Here is a 23780-nt window from a genome sequence, read left to right as displayed (position 1 = left end):
TAGGGCAGCCAGCGGATCCTAATAAAGACAGAGCCCGGCCGAGGAGAAGATCAGTCGCTTGACTGTTCTCGGTCGAGATCCGTCGTCCTTGTCGTCGCGCGTTAAAAACCGACGACGTGAGAACGTCTCGCTGGCTGGAACCCAAACGTGAAGAAAAAAAAGCTCCATAAATCTCACACCGTCGTCTCATGTGTTACTGCGTTCATTTCTAATGTGCTTCCTGTGTGTGATTTACGTGATTCTCCCTGTGCTTTCATACATGATTATGACTATTTGAAAAATGGTGAGTTTTTATGGTGTACACATATTATAACATAAGGGAGTGTTTGGCTTCGACATTTTACTTCGACAAAATACTTAATTTCCTGCATTCTATGCACCAATTTGTGCCTTTTCTGGATCAATTCATGGTGGAAATGTCTTTATTTATGTAAAGGAAAAGACAACATTCAGGTACCTGCTGACACAAATATGATGCAGTAAGACTCCTGATTTACCCTCCTGTATTATTATATATAGTTACAGATAAGAAGGATGTATAAATGTTTTGACCCCCTTGTTTTTGACCTCTTTTGGGGAGGGGGTTGTCTTTCATATCATATTAGCTATATATTTTGAGGGGGACAAATAGACCTCTTCTCAATATTGAGGGGGACATGTCCCCCACAACCCCCCCCCCCCCCCCCTAATAATACGCCTATGTTATCACATGTAATCACTTGATCGTTGATCACCTTCAGATTTTCACATGTGATATGTACGTGTGAGTGTGTGTGTGTGTGCGTGTGTGTGTGTGCGTGTGTGTGTAATCGTGTGAGCACACGTGGTAATCACGTACATCACATGCGAAGTGATCTAGAAACACACTGGGAACACACGTGACGAAGTAGAGTGAAAAGCGGGATTCTTCACGTGTGATATTCCTCTGGCTTTTCTGAGAAGGGCTGCACTGAACCAAAGATCAGTGTCTCCTGCTGCCGCCTCGAGAACAGGAACTCAAGAGGTCGTTTGGAACGCGTGTTCGTACTACGTTGGGTGGGTGGGCCGTCGGGTCTCACAGGTAACAAAATAGATAAAGCTCGGAAAACGACCAGGAACTCCACTGCGTAATAGTCGCATAAAAAAACTGCACCCCGTTGCATTCTGTCGATGGCAACAAGGATGGTGGCAGCCCATTGGCTGGAGACAGGGGGTCAGGTGAGGTAAAAAGCGGTTCACCGGTTGGACGGCGGGTGAAAATATAAACAACGTGGACCAGAGGGAATCTCACCTTCTGCTTGCCTGAGAACGCATGGTAGTAACAGGAGACATACGTCATGATGGCCTTCTCATCTGGCCTCAAGGTGCTAATGATATCTGCCCAGGGAACAGAGGGAGGGGAGAGAGAGAGCAAGGACACACACAGAGAGAGAGAGAGAGAGAGAGCAAGGACACAGAGAGAGAGAGAGAGGAGAGAAGAAACGAGCAGAGTAAAAGTGTGCAGAGACAAAAAGGGCCAGCAGGGGGCAGAGTCACCGGGGAGGCGACAATGGGCACAAGCGCATCTCTCCAGTCCTTCAGTGAGTGAGTGGTTACAACTCAAGCGATGTTGTCTCTGTGTGTGTGTGTGTGTGTGGGGGGGGGTTTGGGGGTGTGGCTGGAATGTGTCCCTCACTCTCCTGACCAATGAAAGTATCCGCTGAACAGCTGGGGCTCCATGGCTCACGCCCCCGCGCTGCTGTGTACATATCCAGCCATTCCAATCATAAACAGACAGTCTCTTATCCGCGCGTCTCTTAAACACAGCTGCACCGCAAGATATTCCTTTTGTTCTGGAGTCTCTCTCTCTCTCTCTCCGATGTAAATTAGGCCTCTTATATAACCGCTACTCTGTTCAGTTGATCCACACGACAGTCAAAGAGGAGACTTAAAAAGAAGTTGAAGTTTTGTCCCGTCCCCCCCCCCCCCCATTCGTCTCCTCAACGCGCCTGCCCCCGGAAAAATAACCTTCTGTGAAACTTGACACGCGCTGCAATGAATATTTATATGAAACCGTGCAGTCTTGTTGTTGTCGAGCTGTCGCTACGCGTCGTACGTGAGCCGCCGCGTTGTCACCGTATCCGCGTGTCTCGTCACACCGCGGAACCTGAACGTTAGCGGATGCGTCGGCACAAATCGGGGCCTCGTAAAGCGTTTTTCTCGTTTTGATCCGTGAAGCGAACGGGACACCGGAAAGGCAGCTGTCAAACGAGGAGACGTTATCCAACAGGAGTCATATAAAACAATTCACATGGGGAGACGTGAGGGGGGGGGGGGGGGGGTGAGGCTGCCCCCTCCAGAACCGCTATATGCGGGAACCATTAAAAAAAAACGTTTGTAGTGTCACCTCTAATACAGCGCGTCTCTCTTCTCCCCTCCGCCGGGGCTGTCGTCGTGGAGAACGAGAGCGACCGGCTCTTTAAACTATTACCTCTCTCACGCTGCGCTGCGCGGTGCCTTCAGGGTAATCTGACCCTCTCTGTCAGAGAACCCCGGGCTTTTATCATCTCCAATCACCATCATTTATCCAACGCACTTCCAGGCATTCCGTCTCCGCTCAGACTCTCTCATCACAGATAACTGGAAGAGGGGGAGCGCGGAGGAACATGGAACTATTATAACTGTGGCGGACTCCAAGAGTTGTATAGCATAACAGGGTTGACTCAGAGTTGTATAGTATAACAAGGTTGACTCTAAGAGTTGTATAGTATAACAGGGTTGACTAAGAGGTGTATAGTATAACAGGGTTGACTCTAAGAGTCGTATAGTATAACAGGGTTGACTCTAAGAGTTGTATAGTATAACAGGGTTGACTCTAAGAATTGTATAATATAACAGGGTTGACTCTAAGAGTTGTATAGTATAACAGGGTTGACTAAGAGTTGTATAGTATAACAGGGTTGACAAGAGTTGTATAGTATAACAGGGTTGACTCTAAGAGTTGTATAGTATAACAGGGTTGACTCTAAGAGTTGTATAGTATAACAGGGTTGACTAAGAGTTGTATAGTATAACAGGGTTGACTAAGAGTAGTATAGTATAACAGGGTTGACTAAGAGTTGTATAGTATAACAGGGTTGACTAAGAGTTGTATAGTATAACAGGGTTGACTAAGAGTTGTATAGTATAACAGGGTTGACTAAGAGTTGTATAGTATAACAGGGTTGACTCTAAGCGTTGTATAGTATAACAAGGTTGACTAAGAGTTGTATAGTATAACAGGGTTGACTAAGAGTTGTATAGTATAACAGGGTTGACTAAGAGTTGTATAGTATAACAGGGTTGACTCTAAGAGTTGTATAGTATAACAGGGTTGACTCTAAGAGTTGTATAGTATAACAGGGTTGACTCTAAGAGTTGTATAGTATAACAGGGTTGACTCTAAGAGTTGTATAGTATAACAGGGTTGACTAAGAGTTGTATAGTATAACAGGGTTGACTCTAAGAGTTGTATAGTATAACAGGGTTGACTAAGAGTTGTATAGTATAACAGGGTTGACTAAGAGTTGTATAGTATAACAGGGTTGACTAAGAATTGTATAGTATAACAGGGTTGACTAAGAGTTGTATAGTATAACAGGGTTGACTAAGAGTTGTATAGTATAACAGGGTTGGACTGGAGATGTGCTTGTGCCCATTGCCTATAAGAACGGAGTGTGTCGTCCCATCATGCAATTGGTGGTGTGTGTGAACCATGCGGAAAGTGAAGGACAGTGACCCCTGTGGGGCGGGCTGTGCACTGCAGAGAGAAGAAGGGCACGGTTAGGAAACAAGACAGAGGAGAGCAGTAAAACCAGGGAGGAGGAACGGGAGCAGCAGGAGGAGGAGGAGGAGGAGGAGTTGGGAGTTGCATTGCATCCTGGGATACCTTCTGGGCGCCTGAGAAGGCGTGGTAGAAGCTAGAGACGTAGGTCATGATGGCCTTCTCGTCCGGGCGGGCAGTGCCCACGATGTCTGTTGGGGGAAGAGAGGAGTTCGGGGGCGGGGGAGGGGAGGGGGAGGCGGGATGGGTGGCCATGTTAAACAGAACCACACACACACACACACCAACAGAGAGGAGGAGAAATGAGGTTTCCATCCGTCACATAAACAATATCCAGGAAGGAAGAAAAACACTTAAAGTCACTCTCCAGACGCGCTCGACAAGAGCTAATTAGACTAAGCTAAACTCTCTCCCTCTAGCACACATACACACACATTATGCTAGCTTTCTCACGCATACAGTACATACATAAACACATACATACCCGAGCACGCACGCACGCACACACCTACACACACACACACAAGCACACACACTGCTCACTCTCTCACGCGTGCAGTACATAGTTACAGACACACTCACACACACATTGTGCTCACTCTCTCACGCATGCAGTACATACACACACACACACACACACACACACACACACATGGAAAGGACAGCAGAGTCTGAGAACAAAGCGTTCGTCTGGGTGAACTGAGAGACTACTGTAGACTAAAAGCCTGTGGAACTGATGACAAGAAAAAGGCTGCATGTAACCAATTAAAGGCACCAGTTAACCCTTTCACTGCCACACTACAGAAGGTTAACCCTTTACTATCACACTACCGACGGGTGGTTAAAGGAACACAACGACGTTATGGGAAATGCGCTCACCGTCTTCTCCAGAGTCAGACAAGAAGTTAGATACCGGTTTCCTCTCTGTGCGTTCAGGAGAAAGCTATCTTAGCACAAATGAATGGAAGGCGGATATGGACAAGCTAGGCTAGGCTTATCCGTATCCGCTTCCATTAATTTGTACTAAGCTAGGCTAGCTTGCAGCCGGATAGATTTCTACTGAATGCACACAGAGACTCTGGAGAAGATGGTAAGCGCGTTTCCCATAAAGTTGGCGTATTCCAAGAAGGAATTCAGAGAAAACATTCCCCCCAAAAAAAACACAACACTTGACACAGGGTTGAACATAATGGACTGTTGCCTACCTTCTGCGTCCAACATCTTGGGGATATCAAGGTACTTCTCTGCCACGTCGAAGGCTGTGTTCAGGTTGGTCATGGGGTCATCCTGTCAGCGAGAGAGAGAGAGAGAGAGAGAGAGAGAGAGAGAGAGAGAGAGACCACCGCATACAATTAGAATCAGAGACGCAGCGTCTTCAATACCCTTTAGGAACACAGTGCATTAAGTCCGACGGTGCCGTCTGGCCTCCATTCCCCACACGGTTTTCCGTCACACCCTGTTAAAAAGGCGAGGGAGGCTCTGCACTGGACAGAGGAGCAGTATCCACTGGAGGAGGCCATGGGAACGCAGGCAAAGTGTGACATCTACATCCTTGAGTAGGATTAATTTCACAAGGCCGTCAAGAACGTGTCGGTGTTACGTGACGAGGTCGCGATCGCTACTCTGCGTTTACAGCGTGCGGTCGAGGACCCTGTCAAAAAGCAGGGAGGTGAGACGTCTTTTTCTGCCGTCACCCAAAATATCTTTTTAAGAATCGGTGGTGGAGCCAATGTTTATTTAAGTGGCATATTCCAGCTCTGTGAGATGGTCTACAAGATAATAAAAAAAGAAATCATGGGAAATGGCCCTTAGAGCCTCAGCGAGGATTGGAAATAGCAGAGAGAACGCTCGCACCGCTTTGGCCACATTGAATTCCTAATAGGTGACGGCGCACCCATCGCCTTTTGGCTAAAAACTAAAAAAGTCCCAAACGGAAAGAATAGTCCGATTTCACGTGGTGGTAGTCGAGACTTGGGGCAACAACTTTGTTGTTGGCTCCTATTTAACACTTTTGCGGCCAACCACGTATACATACGTTATTAGGCGCCAACGGTTAACGGCCAAAAACGTATATATACGTTTTTAGATAGTTTTCCCTTTTATTCGATTTTAATACCCTATTCAATGTCAGGGAGCTGTATTTTGCCTGTAAAAGGCATACTGGGACTCCGAAGGTGCAGTACCGGCCAGATCCTGCTAGTAGCGCTGTATCGAGAATGCAGTAACCCCCGTTCCAGACCGGGTGCCGCACTGAAAACGCTCCGGGCGCTCTTCTGAACCTAGGGCTTCATCCGATCGCATTGAATAGTTTTCGGGACCCCCGATTCATTATGCTGTGGTGGGTTATGTCGTCGACCAAATGGACATACGATCTACCAGATGGCGATCAAATAATTGGAATATTCTTTTTGGAATCCCACCGGCCACAGGTAAGAACAATTGGACGTCAATTTCAGCTTGATCGTGCTATGTTTTCATAGCCATCCCCCTGATCAGCGTATGTTGTGGTAATAACGAATGCCGTTATTGGCAATCAATTAATCAGAAACGACCCCCCTCCCCTTTCATGCATTCATGATGAAACATAATACCTATCATATGCATTTGATTTTTTAATTGTAGCGTGTGTAGGGACGAAACGCCAATGGATTTGGTATAATACACGTTGCGGCTTATAAACAGCCTCCCAGGAATTAGCCCCGATCATTCCGAAATAACACTCATATTCACCACGGTATAAAACGGGAACGTATGGATGGAATCTTTTTATCTTTTTTGCATCTTGAACGGAAGGTTCTTACTGTCAAATGACCATGATATTGTATCCATAGCTATAATATAAAATATACATTTAGCTCTACAAACAACGTGACGCACAGTGAAAGTGTGTAATGAAAAGCTGGCTGTGGCTAAACAGGCCGGGGAATTCCAATGGCCGGGAATGAGTTAAGGGGAGTAGCTGTTTGAATAAAAAAAACGCCAACGCCACTTTTGACAGGCATTTCCCCAACAAATCATCAACCGACAAACTCCATTGTGTGGCACAGGGGTTGGCTACAGTTTGAGTGGTCGTTGTTCTGCCAATTGAAAGTATCGTCTGGGACTTTGGCTTTTTGTGAGGGAACTGGGAAGTGGCCCAAAAACGGAAGGAGCCGAAACTGAGTTCTGAACAGCGTTGTGGGCGGAGCTCCTGTTTGATTACATTAACACTTTCAGCACCAGCCATTATCTCCATCCTTGTAGTCAATGGGCCACGCTTTAAAAGATAGGCCTTTTCACTGTGCGTCACGATGTTTGCAGAGCTATATCTGTATTCTATATTATAGCTATGGAGACTATACTATGGCTCATTTGACAGTCACTATCTCTCGTCCAACATGTAAAAAAGAGTAAATTTCTTCATGTATACGTTTGCGTGTTATCCTGTGGTGAATATTGTATAGTTTCAGAGTGATCCTGGCTAATTCCTGGAAGCTGCGTTATGGAGCGCTATGTGGATTTAGCTAAAGGCGTTCGCGTTGCTCGCCTGGACGCGTTACTATTTCCAAATCAAAGGTATATAATAGGTATTATGTTTCATCATGAATGCATCAAAGGGGGGGTGTCGTTTTTTGGAGTATGTTACATATGATCGTTGCGATCGATGTGAAATCATTGTTGGATCAAAGTAGGATTGATGTCATATAGTCCTTACCTTTACTAGGAGGTATCCCAAAAAGAATATTCCAATTGTCTGATCGCGATTTCCAGTATTGATGTCCATCGGGTCCCTGACATGAAATGGCACAACATATGCATGAAGTGTGCTGAACGTGTTCCAAAGTGCTCGGATGAAGCGATTCACTTGCCCAAGTCCAAATTCTCCGCCCGGACTATATATAATGTAACACACAGTGTGAAATAAGGTTTCAAAGGGTGGGCGATACTGCCACCTAGCAGGATTCGGCCGGCATTGCACTCTCTGCGTCTCAGAATGAGTCCCAACGATACACAGAGGTCCGTGAGACTGTATAGAATAAAAATTTAATAAAAGAAAAAAACGATGAAAACGATCGAAACCCCGACTATACTCGGGTTCTGGCGCTCAACGGTTGGCGAGATAACCCGACTATAGTCGTAGTTGGCCGTGAATGAGTTAAACTGCGTTCTGAACAGCATTGTGGGCGGAGCTCCCGTTTGATTACTTTAAACTGCGTTTTGAACAGCATTGTGGGCGGAGCTTCCATTTGATTACTTTAAACTGCGTTTTGAACAGCATTGTGGGTGGAGCTCCCGTTTGATTACATTAAAGTAAAACTTTAAACTTGGAGACACACTCACCTTGCGAAGCTTGCCGTAGTCGATGAGCTCTGGACGGTGCCGGTGAATGAGCGCACAGAAACCCAAGCCATCTTTCCAGCTGTGTGTGTGAGAGAGAGAGAGAGAGAGAGAGAGAGAGAGAGAGAGAGAGAGAGAGAGAGAGAGAGAGAGAGAGAGAGAGAGAGAGAGAGAGAGATGGAGCAAGAGAGATATAGAGGAATGGACAGAAAGAGAGACAGAGATATGGAGAGAGACAGGTGAACGGGGGAGAGAGAGAGAGAGAGAAACAGGTGAACGGAGAGAGGGACAGGTGAATGGAGAGAGAGAGAAAAAGAGAGAGGGAGGTGAGCAGTAGAAAGGGAATTTGAAGTGTCTTTGATGAAGACAAATATCATCTCATTCCAGTCTCATGTGTGTAATAATAATCATGACAACTCCTTCACACCCCCCTCCCTCCCTCCAATCCCATGTCCTGTGTGTATAATGGTGACACCCCCCCCCACCCCCCCCCTCTCTCCAGTCTCAACTCCTTCAGCCCACCCCCTCCTGGTGTGATGGATGATCAACACCAATGTAGCACACAGTCCACATTACAGTTAGAACACCAGCACTAGAGAAGCTACAGTTATGACACATTCCACCACAGAGCTGGGAGGTATGACCTGAAATCCATGTTGCGGTATCATTTCCACATTTACCTCCATATTTATTCTTGCACTGGAGGAGGAATGCATTTACCTAACATAATAACAAAAGGGGCGAATTGAGGACAGTAAAAGATTCATAATGTGGGTATTGGCAGTGTGGTGGAAAATCCATAACTATGAACAGTTATGGAATGTACTTGTGAATAATAGAGATACATAAATAATAATGATATAGTCTATGTGTTTAATGTACATACAGGCCTGGTGACGTGTTTAGCTGTAGACGTGGATGTTTAGAAGCCCACGCATTAATATGACAGAAAGTCAGGATGGTCTGCCAAGAGAGCTTTAGTGTGACTTAAATAGAATCACTATGTACACAATCAGGGTAGATGAGGTGCTGATACAGGGTGTTTTAGTGTCTGTTCTCACAGATCAATATGTATAAAACACATAATGACAGTGTTTTGCCAGTTCTTCCTTCCTTGCATCTGTAATCAATACATCTTAAAATCTAAATCTTATTCCCCACTACAGTAGCCTTGACGTTCAGTTCATCCCCTAGCGCTGCCCTATGGAGCACATTAGTCTTCTCCACCAGGGAAGGGCTCTGGAACCCCCCCCCCCCCCCCCCAAAAACACAAGGCCCATCTCCATTTCCCAGCCCCCCCCCCCCAGCTTGTCTGTCTGTGTTATGGCTGCATGTTGTTCGTCTCACTGTCCCATCCCTCACTGTAAAGTGACTAGGAGTTCTAGAAGAAAAGCACTTTATGAATGACAGTTTATTATCGTTATCATTATTATCATCATCATTGTTGTGGCAGCCAGCGACCCTAGGTCTGCAGCGGTGGCTGTTGGGAAGAGCGCTCCCCGTCTCCTCGCCGTCAGACAAGAGGAGGTGCAATAAGGAGGTCATTGTTCTTGCTCTCTTTGATGACCTCCTCAGACTGAGAGATCTATTGCCGTCATCTCTCAGGGAACCACATCAAAGGCCTCGCTGTACACCCGACCCCCCCCCCCCCCCCACCCTTCCCCCTTCCTCCTCCTCCTCCTCCTTCTGTTCTGTTCTGCTCCGGGAACATCATCTCTCTCCTTTTTTTTTTACCTTCCCCAGATACCAGCTCCTCCCCTCCTCCTCCCCCCCTCCTCCTCTTTCATCCACACATCTGAGGCTCATACCAGTCGCGCTCGTCAATAATTCAAAAATACGGCAGCAGGTGGTGGTTGTTGTGTGTACGGTGAGCTCGGGAGCCGTGAGGAAACCGGTGGTAAGGCACTTCTCCTCGGCGCTCCTCCGCCGGGCCTCCTGTGTCTCTCCTCCTCCACCAGCCTGGTGTGTGAGCGCTCTGAGGCCCCGGTCCTGTCTCTCTCTCTCCTCCTCCACCAGGCCTGGTGTGTGAGCGCTCTGAGCCCCAGGTCCTGTCTCTCTCTCTCTCCTCCTCCACCAGGCCTGGTGTGTGAGCGCTCTGAGCCCCGGGTCCTGTCTCTCTCTCTCCTCCTCCACCAGGCCTGGTGTGTGAGCGCTCTGAGCCCAGGTCCTGTGTCTCTCTCTCCTCCTCCACCAGGCCTGGTGTGTGAGCGCTCTGAGCCCCTGGTCCTGTCTCTCTCTCTCCTCCTCCACCAGGCCTGGTGTGTGAGCGCTCTGAGCCCCGGGTCCTGTGTGTCTCTCTCCTCCTCCTCCACCAGGCCTGGTGTGTGAGCGCTCTGAGCCCCCTGGTCCTGTCTCTCTCTCTCCTCCTCCTCCACCAGGCCTGGTGTGTGAGCGCTCTGAGCCCCAGGTCCTGTGTCTCTCCTCCTCCTCCACCAGGCCTGGTGTGTGAGCGCTCTGAGCCCCAGGTCCTGTCTCTCTCTCTCCTCCTCCACCAGGCCTGGTGTGTGAGCGCTCTGAGCCCCGGGTCCTGTCTCTCTCTCTCTCTCCTCCTCCACCAGGCCTGGTGTGTGAGCGCTCTGAGCCCCGGGTCCTGTCTCTCTCTCTCTCTCCTCCTCCACCAGGCCTGGTGTGTGAGCGCTCTGAGCCCCGGGTCCTGTGTCTCTCTCTCCTCCTCCACCAGGCCTGGTGTGTGAGCGCTCTGAGCCCCGGGTCCTGTGTCTCTCTCTCCTCCTCCACCAGGCCTGGTGTGTGAGCGCTCTGAGCCCCCTGGTCCTGTGTCTCTCTCTCCTCCTCCACCAGGCCTGGTGTGTGAGCGCTCTGAGCCCCGGGTCCTGCGGTCGCGTCGCCTGTTCCCGGTTAAAAAGCCGCTCCGCTCCCCCTCTGTTCCCCATTAGTCTGCGTGCGATGCGTTCGAGCCGTCGGTTCCGTGCGCAAATCACGAAAAGCCCTTCACGATCCACCGTTATCCGCGGGTGCATTCAAACGGCGGTGCCTAAAAAAAAAAAAAAAAAAAAAACAGACGGACTCGTACCTGATGTGAAAGTTCTGGATGTTGCAGTTCTTGTAGGGCGCCGTCTTCCTCTGGCACCACAGGAGAAGGCCCTCTTTGGCCGAGGTCTCTGTCGTGGGGGGGAGAAAGGGGCTCATTGTCTGTAAGGTCCTTTCAAAGCTGACAACATAAATGTGCTAAGCGGCCCGGGTTTTTACGTCCTGTGGCAGAGTGTCCGCTGACAGAATAGCTGACGGGAAATACGCTTGGGACCCAGCGTTTCCCCCCTAGCAACGGAATTGTACCAGAAAAGGTCTATGGAGGAATAGGGATGTGTGATATATCTGGGTACCTGTATTTACCCGATTCTGGCTTTAAAATGCATACAAAAATAATGAATTCATGTCAAAATATTTTTTTTTATATTTACAAATTATGTACAAATTCTGATTCTTCTTTTTTTTATTTTATAATTTATAAAAAGAAAATACTTTTGAAATAATCGTTTTTTTTACAAGGAGCATGTTGCGAATGTCCAATGAACAACAGAGTGCCACTAAAAAATACTTTTGTACAATTACATTTCAGAACAATTTTGTAATTGACATGGCTGTGTCCCCTACACACATGAGAAGATCGGCATGTCTGAAAACGTTGAACTAACATTTGTTACAACAAGTCGAAACGGGTGAGGTCAACAATTGTTTATTATTATTATTATTATTATTTTTTTTTTATCCACTTTTTCTCCCATTTTCTATATTTTTCTCCCATCCCAATTTCGTATCATCCAATTCAACCCTCCCCTGTCACGAACGCTGTTTCTTGCCTCCCACAAGCCGGCTGCAATGTGGACTAAGTCATACATAGCACAAGTCCCCTCCGGTACTTGAGGTAACAGCAGTCGCATCTTTTCACCTGCGCAGCTCGATCTCTCAGTGGCGAGGAGTAACGCGTGGGAGGCTCACGCTGCCCCCGACACTTCCTGATTCTACTGCGCAGGCGCACCAACCGACCTGTAGGAGTCGCTGTCCACAACGCCCGATCCCCACCCATCAGTTTCCCACCCCCTAATACGGCCAATGTGTATTAGTATGAACGACCAGCTAAACTGAAAGCAATGTGGAGCGCTGGGCTCGAACAGGCGAGCCCAGCGTCTCCGTCATTCGTGGCGAGCGCCTTGCCCACTACGCCACGTAGCCGCCACTATTATTATTATTATAGGTGACAAAAAAAAACACCTGTAACTGTGAAGCGAGTGAAACTCTCAAGGCTTTGCCTCGACTGACTCGCTACCTTTTATGGTAATCCCCATTCATTCACTATTAAAGGGGCACTTCCCCCGAAAACAATGCTAATTTATTTTGCACATAATCTCACATACATCCAAAAACTCTAAACAGTTTTGCACACATTCATTTAGTTTGACGGTTATTGAGAGTAAATGAGGACAACATTTTGTCATCGAGGACATTGGATCCTTGTGTTGTGTTAATTGCCGCTACCTTACCCTATAAGACAAGGTATTGCTATTTTTCCGTCTACATCATTCCAGGGAGCTATAAATAACACAACACAAGGATCCAATGTGCTCGATGACATCACTGGTGGTCACATTCAAACGCATTTACTCTCAATAACCGTCAAACTAAAGGAATGTGCGCAAAGCGAGTTTTTGGATGCGTTTGGGATTATGTGCAAAATAAAATCGGCATTGTTTTTCTGGTGAAGTGCGCCTTTAAGTAAAGGTGAAGTGAACGGTGGAACACGTCGGCCATCTTGGAACATTCCAGACCACCTCGTCTTCCAGCATTATGAACACAAGTGCATGGACTTCAAAACAGACATTGGAATTCGGGTCTTTGGCTGGAGATATCGACCCAGATCTCTTCTGACATTCCAATTGGCTTACAATCCAAAAGTACATTAGGAGTTATACAGGAGAGCTATATCATACCCATATCCATCACTATATACTAATGATTTCCTCCATCTCATTCATATTCAAATGAGCACATTTGCCTAGAGTTTGTACTGAACTTGGGAAGTCTGCTTCTAGCTCCTGTGCTCCCGACACGTACAACAGACTCTAAAACTCAATACTTTTGTATCCTTTTGGTCAGTTTAAATCTTTCATCTACAACCAATCGACCATAATCTGTAATTGATTGTACACATTTTCATTATGATTGCACTTATTGTATGTTGTATATTGTAACTTTGTATGACATCATGGTAAATGAGGGATCTTTTTTTCCTCTCCTTTCCTCTCCTTTCCTCTCCGGTCTGACGAACGGTCGTAAAGTCGGAAATGTCCGAGTTCGCCAGCAGGAAGTTACACTCGAACGGCCGACCAAGTGGTAAATACCAGTGGTAAACTTGAGCAAGTTCCATGATAGCCAAGTTTACGAGCTGTGACGTTTTCCCTGACCCTTCATCTTTTGCGGTGCAATTATACTTCATCATGAACACGGAGTATCGTGAGACATCGTCAGAAATGCTGGGATTCGCTCGAACCAATCTGTCTGAATCTGCTGCCTCGCATCCGATTGGTCAGGACTTTACGACCGCCGAACGCCATCACCTCGTGTTGTGGACCCTTTGTTCACAGGATAAATCTCAGACTTTACGAGTTAACGAGGACCGACCGAACGCACCATCGGTACCGCATCATTGTATCCGTAGAGGTGTTTTGAGCTGCTGTCCCTCGGGGAAGCAACAGACAGCAGGATCAAGAAAAGAGGGCAGAGCTTGAGGCAGGTCAATTACAAATGGTGACGAGGGAGGAGGGAGTCTGACGTGGTGGAATTCTCTCCATAGCGAGCTTAAGGGATGTAACAGTGTTTATCAATTCAAAAAAATGTATAAAAAAAAAATATTTAGTCAGTATGAAAATCAAAATGTGATCTGAATATTTTTTTTTTTTTTTTTTTCTTTTTTCTTCTTTATTCTTTATCATTATTATTATTATTATTTAAATTTTTCTTGTTTAACTGTGGATTGTGTTTCTTTTATAATGGTATAAATGATTATTTTTGTAAATAAGGTTGTACGCCGACCATTAAGAAAATACATGTTAGTTTAGGAATAAGGGGCAGGTAACTATAAGATTTATTCTTCTTCCTGCTCCTTTTGTCCATGGAATGACTATTTATGATTTTTTTTTTAATGAAGAAACTATGATTGTATTATTCCATGTGGCAAATAAAAACTCTGAACTGAACTGAACTGAACGTGGGGGGGGGGGGGGGGGGGGGGGGGGGTTAAGCAGCCACACCCGTCTTGGGTCTAGTTAATTGGGCCCAGGAGCAGCGGGCATGTCTTCCCAGGTGGTGCGCGTCAGAGCCATCGATGAGGGCAGGTTAAATCAGCCGTCCCCACACGCACATGGAAGAGCCTTCGCCATGACGACATCCCATCTGCTCCTGCCTCGTTACATCTTGCCACTCTCTCGGGGGAGCAGTTAGGGGTTAAGTGTCGTCTTGCTCAAGGACACTTCGACGCGCTAACCGGGAGGAGCGGGGAATCGAACCGGGAACCTCCGGATTACCAGACGACAACTCTACCTCCAGAGCCACTGTCGCACTCTTTAGGTGGCGTGCGGCAGGTTCGACTGCCACAAAGTCCTCTTAACGAGAGGACACTGTGAATTAACGAGGACACTGAATTAACGAGAGGACACTGACTTAACGAGGGGACACTGTGAATTAATGAGACACTGAATTAATGGGGACACTGAATTAACAAGAGGACACTGAATTAATGAGGACACTGTGAATTAATGAGGACACTGAATTAATGAGAGGACACTGAATTAACGAGAGGACACTGAATTAACGAGAGGACACTGAATTAACGAGAGGACACTGAATTAACGAGAGGACACTGAATTAACGAGAGGACACTGACTTAACGAGAGGACACTGAATTAACGAGAGGACACTGAATTAACGAGAGGACACTGAATTAACGAGAGGACACTGTACCTTCCACAGAAATGTCTTGGATGGCGAAGCGAAGGATTATGGTCCAGATCATTCCCAGGGTCATCTTAGCGTTACCGTCCACGATCTCTGGAAGAAGAAATGGAAACAATCAAATAAATTTGAGCTCATATTTGTGACAACTGGACTGACACCTGCCGGATGATGTAATGCATGTTGGTCCTGCTATGCCAGGCTTTCACAACCTCTGGGATCGTCGTGACCACATAAGGCGTCTTAGATATTAGATGGGGTTCCTTGAGAAAGTCCTAATAAAACTGAAATGATCGGTCATAATCTTTTTTTAATTTTCTTTTTATGTTTAATTTAACTTTTAACATAATTTTATAAACAACAACACAGACACAACTAAAACATTTGAAAGAAAAGAAAGAGGACAATAAGAAAGAAGGAGAAAAAAAGCTGACATCATGAACTGACTGAAAGCTGTTTCATTGTTGGGCTTCTAGCTTTTCTTTTTACATCGTCCATGAAGGGACTCCGTGCATCAGCAGACAAGACTGAGGAGCTTAGCAGCAAAGTTCTCCAAAGTGAGTTGATGCTGGTAACGGATTGGGTTTCTGAAAAAAAGCTCAAATTGAATATCTCAAAAACGAAGAGTCTGTTACTAGGCTCCAAGCATGTAACATAGCATGCTTTAAAAATAGACCAGAAGCTAATCATATCTTTACAAGGAGTGATGATTGAGCAGGTTACCGAGGCGAAATTATTGGGTGTCACACTTGACGAAACACTTTCATGGTCCACTCACGTTGATAAGCTGGTTGCCAAAATGAGCAGAGGCCAGAGGCATTTCAATAATTAGAAGGTGTGCCTATTTCTTAACAGAAATTACAATGGTTGTTGATTGTACAAAGTAATACAATCCCTAGTCTTATGATCCCACCTTGACTACTGTCCAGCAGTCTGGTCTAGTGCCTCAAAACAGGAGCTTAACAAGATCCAACTGACCAGAACAGAGCTGCCCGCCTGGCCCTTCACTGTTCAATGAGGGATGCATGCCAGGCTGTCATGGTTGAGGGTGGAACACAGACTGGCTTGTAGCATCATCCTCCTCTTTGGTATGAATATCTGTACATATGTTTACATACACAGATGATACATATACTAAAGATCAACATGTTTATAATACCAGACATGCAGCTATGGAAAGATTCACGCTGCCACTACCCAAAACAAATTCATTAAAGAAAACTGTAATGTATAGAGCTATGTCAAACTGGAACAAACTGCCATTACATCCAACACATATTACCAGTACGTTTATTATTATTAAGAACAGCAATTTTACAGAAAGAAATAATTTTATGATGTACTTTAAAAAAATATCCAAATTAGGGCATTTGTGTAGGTGAGAGCTGAGACCTCTGTGACCTCTCCACTTCTGTGGAGCTTCATTCATGTAGAGTAGACATACAAATAACTATCTTTACTGTCATTATTATTCTTTGTTTTGGTGTTGTTGCTTGTACAATGTGCATGATGGAAGTATTGTTTTATTCTGATTGTACAGTGATTTTATGTTTGAATGTGTTATGTTATTTTGAGAGGACCCCAGGAAGAGTAGCTGTTACTGAGGTAACAACTAATGGGGATCCTAAATAAACTAGACTAAACTAAACTAAACTCCAAATGTTCTCAAACCTATCCTGGGATCCCCGGACTGTGAGTCTCAACTTCTCAAGTTTCAGATTCTGCATCACCTCTCTTAACCACTGAGTCCAGCTAGTTTAAGATGCTGCATCACCTCTTAACCACTGAGTCCAGCTAGTTTAAGATGCTGCATCACCTCTTAACCACTGAGTCCAGCTAGTTTAAGATGCTGCATCACCTCTTAACCACTGAGTCCAGCTAGTTTAAGATGCTGCATCACCTCTTAACCACTGAGTCCAGCTAGTTCTATATCGTATTAGCTGCCGCTCAGCGTCAATCTGCACATATCTCACTCCAGTGACGTGCACTGAATAAAAACTTCACAAATGCACCTTTACATACCAGCCTCCGTCTGGCCACACCCCCATCTGCTACCTACATAAGCAGGGGTGGGGCCACACACTCATCTCCTTCTCAAATTTCACCCCAAGAGAGTGCCTGTATACCAATCACTTGACGTGGGAAAGAAAGTATTTAGCTGAAGAAAGGAACAAGGAGATACGTTGACGTTATATCTTAATTTTCTCTCACTATTTTCGAGAAAATACAGCGATAATGTCTTCGTCACTGGAGTGTCTGGAAGATGATGATCATTCTGACCTCCACCGGCTTTTTCGTATTAGGGGCTCGCGTCGCTGATATACTCCCCACCTGCAGTCCTCCTTGCTGCGGCTGGATAGGTATTGAACCTCCGGTTATACAGCTGCACTGTGGGAGGCACCGGCTGTTGTGAGAAACTGGTTGCTTCCGAGCTGGGTGAGTAATGTTTTGCTTGCGAGCGCCAGTTGTCTGCTAATGCTATGGGGGTTAGCTGACCATTTTTACGAAGGCCGGCCCCAGATTGGGGTCCTCTGCTCGGCCTCTTAGGCGGCGGACGGAGGGTCCTGGTCTGACGCCCATGATGGTCAAACTAGTGGGCCGCGACCGAGACCTGGTTTGAACCCGGGATTCTCTGGACAAGCGGATGCTTCTCTGTCCCGTCCAGGCCCCATCTTTCACATGAATGTGAGAGTACACCCTAAAACACGAGGAAATGTGGGTATGGATCTTCTTTATCGGTAGTTCCATGCTCAAGTCGGCTGCAGCCCGTATATGGGAATTGTGGCGACTCCGCTGTATGTCTGGTAAATCACAGTTGAAAACTGTGTTTGACATTTCTTTTTCTCTTCTCTCTTAGGATGAGGAGGGTTTCAGGCGGCGGCCTGTCTGAAGTGTGGCTTGTTATGTCGTTGTGTACAGTTCAGGAGATAGCTGCTTAGCTTGCGTGCTAGTTTGTGGCCTACTGTTAGCCAGTCAGCTGTTAGCAGCGGCGCTAGCTTGTTGTGTTCACTAGGCTAGGAAACGTTAGCTTGTTGCTATCAGTCGGGAGCGGCTGTTAGCTTAATGCTACACTGTTGAACGTTACTGTGAGTATAACAGGCCTTAAACACTCTGACTACGACGTCATCTTTGACAGAGGATGTTAGTCGACCCTACACCGGGTGCCATGCCAGCAAGGACTTCGTCAACATGGAGAATGGCGGCTGGGTGGCGTAGCGGACATTACCCTCGTCACCAACGCAGGAGTTTCAAGTTCAAGTTTCAAGTTTCTTTAATATTTGTCATACAGAAGTACAGAATACTTTTATACAAAATGCTTCTTACTGTTACGCTCCAGAGACTGTGCAAGACAAGATAAGTATGAAATAAAATAACATAGTAAAATTAGAAGTAAAAAAATGAGGTCACAGTGTTCAGTTTAGACATATGTACAATGTTCGATGCAGAATAGACGTAGTTACCATACAATATACAATACTGTGCAGTGTACTAATATACAATACTATATAGTGCAAGGCAGAAATGGGACGAGGTGCAATTTAGGTACAATTCACAGTAGGTGTACGAGTTGTAGTGCAAATCCTTTATCAATAAATATAAAGTGTAAAGTGTGTTTGTGTGATCTAAAGTGTGGAGAGTGGGTGCTGCAGTGTGTTGTTTGTTTGAGTGAGTGTGTGCGTGTGGGTGTGTGTGCTGTGTGCATTTGATGGTTGTTGCATAGTGTTTATTGTTCGTTTAGCAGCCTGATGGCCTGGGGATAGAAGCTTCTTCTGAGTCTTTCTGTGCTCGCCTTAAGACTCCGGTATCGCTTGCCTGACCGCAGCAGTTCAAAGAGGCAGTTGTTCGGGTGGCTCGAGTCCTTAATAATTCTCTTAGCCTTCCCCTTGCACCGCTTGTTGTAAATGTTCTGGAGGGTGGGAAGCCCCCCTCCAATTGTGCGTTCGGCTGAACGTGTCACTCTTTGTAGTCTGCTACGGTCTTGTGCAGTGCTATTCCCAAACCAGGAGGTGATGTTGCCGGTCAGGATGCTCTCTATTGTACATGAGTAGAAGTTCCTAAGGATCTTCTGACTGACTTGGAACTTCCTTAGGCGCCTGAGGAAGTAGAGGCGTGCCGGGTTCGACTTCGGTGTCCCGTTAACCAGTGTTGCAGTCCTCTCGGCCTGCGCTCAGGGTGGAGGTAGGAGTCCTGACCGGACTTTAAACACTTCTTCTTTCCTTCCCTTCTAAATGTTTTGTAATAACGATGTTTTCCAAAACGTGTGTTGCTGCAATACATTGAGGATACGACGCGTGTTGTGTGTGAATTGTCTCGTCACTGGTATAGCTTCTCTCTACATAGAAAATCGGCATTTGTTTTTTACATGTGTAAAAATGAACTGGTTAGTTGTGATGAGAACATGTGTGTTCATGTAACGTTTGTAACGTGGGTGAACTCACAACTAAGTGGGTTAATTAATGTCCCGCGATGATGTCGGGGAATTCGCGACCCTCTCTGCGCCGCCCCCTATCTCCCTGTCTCCGGCTGTCCCTGAGCAATGACCGGAGTGTTGAATGTCCCGTGACTAAGACGGGGAGGACGTGACCCTCTTTGCGCCGCCCCTGTGCCTCAAATAGATCCGCTATCAGCTCTATCTTTAATCTTTCAAAATGTTCAGTTGCTATCGCTATTAGCTCTATCTTTAATCTTTCAAAATGTTCAGTTGCTATTGCATGCACTCATCTGTGTTTCACTACACACATGAGTGCATGCTTACCAACTGTCCGTCTGCAACACTACTATCACCAACATCTAAGAAGGGAGATCCCCCCTTGAATGGCCCTTCTAAGGTTTCTCTCCTCCACACTGCCTGTGGAGCATTTTTCCCTATTGTTAGGTTTTAGTGAGTTTTTCCTTACCTTCGCGTGGGGTATGTCTGGGAGTGCTTGCATTCTTTCATTTATTTGCATTTATCTTAAATTTTTTGGACCTTATGGTGTTCTTGTTCTGTTCTTGACTTATTGTTATGTTTTCTTCTTGACTTGTTTAAAGAAGACCTGTACGGCCCATGGGGACATTAACGTGTGTTGTCGGGCCTTATAAATAAATTTGATTTGATTTGATTTGATTAACCTGTGAAGCTATGCTTAGTGACATGTGATTGAGGAATGAATCCTTTTCTCAGCCTGTGATGACAATGAACAGCATGTTCACATATTAACAGGGGTACCTGTTCAACCTGGTCGTATCAAGGGTAAGGTAGGAGGGGTGACCCCCCCGGTTTTTCCCTGGGGCTCCCCCCCCCCCTCCTCTCAGACATGTTTGTTTACAATATATTGTGTCACTGTGTTTGTGGGGATACGATGTAACCCTCAGCTTAAGCTGCTGGGGTTGTGTGTCTGCTTGAGAAACGATTCTTTTCCTAGGGAAAAGGTTGTTTGGTCACTATCATGTGAGCTTAGCAAGGCCTGTGGCCAATACGTAATCAAGGACTTATGTCTCTCTCGTTATAAAAAACTGCGTTCCTCTGTAATAAGAGTGTACTTTTGCCATTTTTTGTTGTGATGAAGGGTTGTGTGTGTCGTTGAGATCTACAACTGGGTTAGGTTTTGGCCCACAGAAGCACATGTGTAAGTCTGGTACCGGGGCTCTTAAAGGGGCCCTCTCTGTTCTGTGTTTTTTCCTTAGTAAAAATCAGATAGCAGGTTAGCACATGAGCTATGTGAAGCTGTTAAATGCTTCATGTAGCATGCTATGACTGGGTCATAGCTCTACTTTGTCATTACATCGTATTAGGGGTGAGGGGTCGTAAAGGGGTGAACTGGTAAACCTTTCCTCCCCTTTTCTGATTGGTCAGGGGTTAAAACCCCCTGTCCTTCAGGGTTCCTGTCACGTTGCTGTTCGGCACGTTACAGGGTAGGGGGGGGGGGGGGGGGGGGGGGGGGTAGTTTCCTGGTCCCACGCCCTGAAAGATTGGGCGTGTGCACCGCGGAAATTCCCCCGCCATAGAGTACGTCACTGAGCGCGTTTCTATTGGTAAGACTTCCGTGAGTTGTTCATGTTCCATGTTATGGATCTGTTTCAGGGAGTTGTCAGAGCCTCCTCCTCACGAAGCTCCTCCTCAGGGAGAAGTGCCTTCTGTGAGTTCAGACCCTCCTTCCCAGTGAGGGAGCCTCCTCAGAGTTTCAGAGCCTCCTCCTCAGATTGTCAAGGTGAGTAGAACTTAAAAAAGGAGTTCTGCTCTATTATGTGTATTCGATTCAATTCGATTATTGAGTGTGTATTGGTTCAGAGCCTCCTCCTCGGAGAGTCCTAACCCAAGTGTTACATAGCTCAATGTTGCAATATTTCTTTTCAATCTATACAGCTCGCGTGAGAAGTCTCTCTGGGGGTTCCCCGTCCTCTCCTTTTTGGAGTAGGTGGATGGGGTATTGTTTAGGGTTTCCCTGACTCCTCGCCTTACAGGTCTGTTGAGTCATGGGTTTCCCCCCGTCATAGGGGTACGTCGCTCACCGTCCCCTCTTATGAAGTGTGGTTGACGGGGTGGTGTTTCCCTCAGCCGCGTCGCATGGGACCCATGTCCGTATTATTTTTTCTGAAAAAATGTAAAATTTTAAAAGCGGCTTCTTGTCGTTCCCCAGGCGGCTTGGAGGAACGGTATCTGGTGTCTTGTTAGACTATCCATTGATGTGTTTTGGGTCTCGACGTGTACATAGTGCTGGCTCTGGGTGTTTCTGATAGGAATCACGCATGAGGCTTGTGCGCCTTGGTTGCTCGTTATTAAAACAGCGTTTTTATAGGGCAACTGAGATGGAGTTTGTCTCTTCCGAGCGCCAGTTTACTAGGTTTGTCTCTGCGAATTCTCGTTCATATCTGGGGGATGTTAACGGAATAGATCAAAGCATAGGTAGAGGGGTCTCACGCCCTTGGGGTGGGCCACTGAGCGCGGTACGAATGAGACTGTCTGGGTGGCGCCCTCTATAATGTTTTAGATCGACACGCGTACCTACCCCCCCTCCTGCAGTTGGGGATGTCGGCGTGATTAGGGCACGGGACTGGTTCTGGTCACGCTGGTCCAGGTCAGTTAACCCGTTGTCCGCCGGGGACGCAGATCTTCTGTTCTGGTACCCTGAGGGACTTGTGCTTTTTTCAGGGGGAAAAATGCCGGGTCGGCCCGAGTGTCACAGGGTTGGGCGTTATGGAGACACTGTTGTTGGTACATGTTGTACCTTGTGCTGTCATGAAGGGGCCTGGTTTCTCCATTCTTTTCGCCCCTCTCTTCTCCCGCTTACGCATGGCTGAGAGGGGGCTGTTGAGGTGGTCTTTATAGTACTCCTCTGGCATCCCTGTGTGCATCCCGGTCCGCCGGGCCCGGTCCGAAGTTGTTTTCGTCGACCCGTAGCCCTGGGATAACCCCTTTTTGAAAACTGAAACACTTGTACTACGGTATAGCCAGTGTATACCCGCAGGTGTGTTTTGGAGTTTTTTCCTGAGGAGTTATAGGAACAACCACCGCATGTTGAACCAAGAGGGTGGTTGATTCCCTGGTGTGTTGGAGCGGAGTCAACTCCCGGGTTACCCGGTTGAGTGTGCCCCTGCACGTTCATGACGTCTGCCAATCGCGTCAGCCTTCTCTGCCTCGGCCCCTCTGGGTCGGGTTTTTTTTGGTGGAGGCTTTGACATGGTGCTCAACAATGCCAGCATACGCCCCTTCCGCCGGGGTGCTGTTTTCAGTTGACCACTTTGGCGCCGGTCTCGTCCGCAGTGCTCCAGACTCGGGTCAAATAAACTAAACTAAACCTCTCTTAGACACAGCTCGGTGGATGAGGAGATTTCCAGTAAAGAAGGATCAGCCTTTTCTTACTCTGGAGTTTAGTTCCAGACAGTTCTCATTGTTTTCTCCTCTTGTGCCAGAGAGCCATCATAGGATCTGGCTGGATTTCCATTATTTCCAAGACCTGTTTTGAAGAGTGAACTCCAAGTAAGTGGACCGATTAGGACACAGCCAACATGAGTGAGAGCCAGAGGAGGCCTGTCACATGTGGGATCTATTGTACGTGTGGGAACATTTTAGAAGGTTTGGCTGTGAAAATAATATCTTGTTTTTATTTTGAAAGGAAAAAACTACATCCATCAGCTTTTGGACAGCGCTGCTGAAGACTATAAAACCGGTGTTTCTTGACAAGAGTTGTCATGTTGAAATTAAACATTGTAACTACCGTGTTACCCTATAAGCATGCCCTAAAAAATTATAAGGACATTAGAAGGGATAAGGGACATTGTGAACACACAGTTTGCATGGATTTCCAATGTTGGGGTGTGAGGAATATCCTGACCTCAACATGGGGTCGGCCTGCCATACATTTATTTTATAAAAAGGTTGGGAAACTCTGAAAGACTGCAGGGAATAACAAGATAGTCAATCAGTTCTAGATAATGTGCGAAGACGACTCAGCCGCCTGATCCTGGATCTGTGCAGATAATCAACAGCATGTCAATAATTGGCACGTGGACCAACTGTCTGGATGGATGATCCCTCTCTCCCCCTCTCTCCCACTCCCTCTCTCTCCCTCCTCTCTCCCTCTCTCCGCCTCCCCTCTCACTCCCTTTCCCACTCCCTCCCCTGCCCCCCTCTCTCTCTCTCCCACTCCCCCCCTCTCTTTCTCTCCCTCTCTCCCCCCTTTCTCCCTCTCCCGCCCTCCTCTCTCCTCTCTCTCTCCCTCTCTCCCTCCTCTCC

The 23780-nt window shown here is 46.7% G+C and overlaps 1 protein-coding gene across 3 annotated transcripts in view; it reads right to left on the bottom strand.

Annotated features, from left to right (window-relative positions):
- actn1 (actinin, alpha 1) overlaps nucleotides 1-23780 on the bottom strand; it is a 135576-nt gene that overhangs the window by 32621 nt on the left and 79175 nt on the right. For all 3 annotated transcript variants that reach the window (XM_084309673.1, XM_084309671.1, XM_084309672.1), the window contains exons 4-8: nucleotides 15074-15160; nucleotides 11130-11217; nucleotides 8102-8180; nucleotides 4987-5068; nucleotides 3887-3972 (exon numbers count right to left, since the gene is read on the bottom strand). In XM_084309673.1, coding sequence (XP_084165799.1) covers nucleotides 3887-3972; nucleotides 4987-5068; nucleotides 8102-8180; nucleotides 11130-11217; nucleotides 15074-15160 — 422 coding nt within the window. The remainder of the gene's footprint in view (nucleotides 1-3886; nucleotides 3973-4986; nucleotides 5069-8101; nucleotides 8181-11129; nucleotides 11218-15073; nucleotides 15161-23780) is intronic.

The sequence above is a fragment of the Notolepis coatsorum genome (assembly GCF_963971535.1).
Source record: "Notolepis coatsorum genome assembly, chromosome: 3".
Lineage (NCBI taxonomy): Eukaryota > Metazoa > Chordata > Actinopteri > Aulopiformes > Paralepididae > Notolepis > Notolepis coatsorum.
Note: the sequence above shows the minus strand (reverse complement) of the source record. Positions and strands in the feature narration are given on the sequence as shown.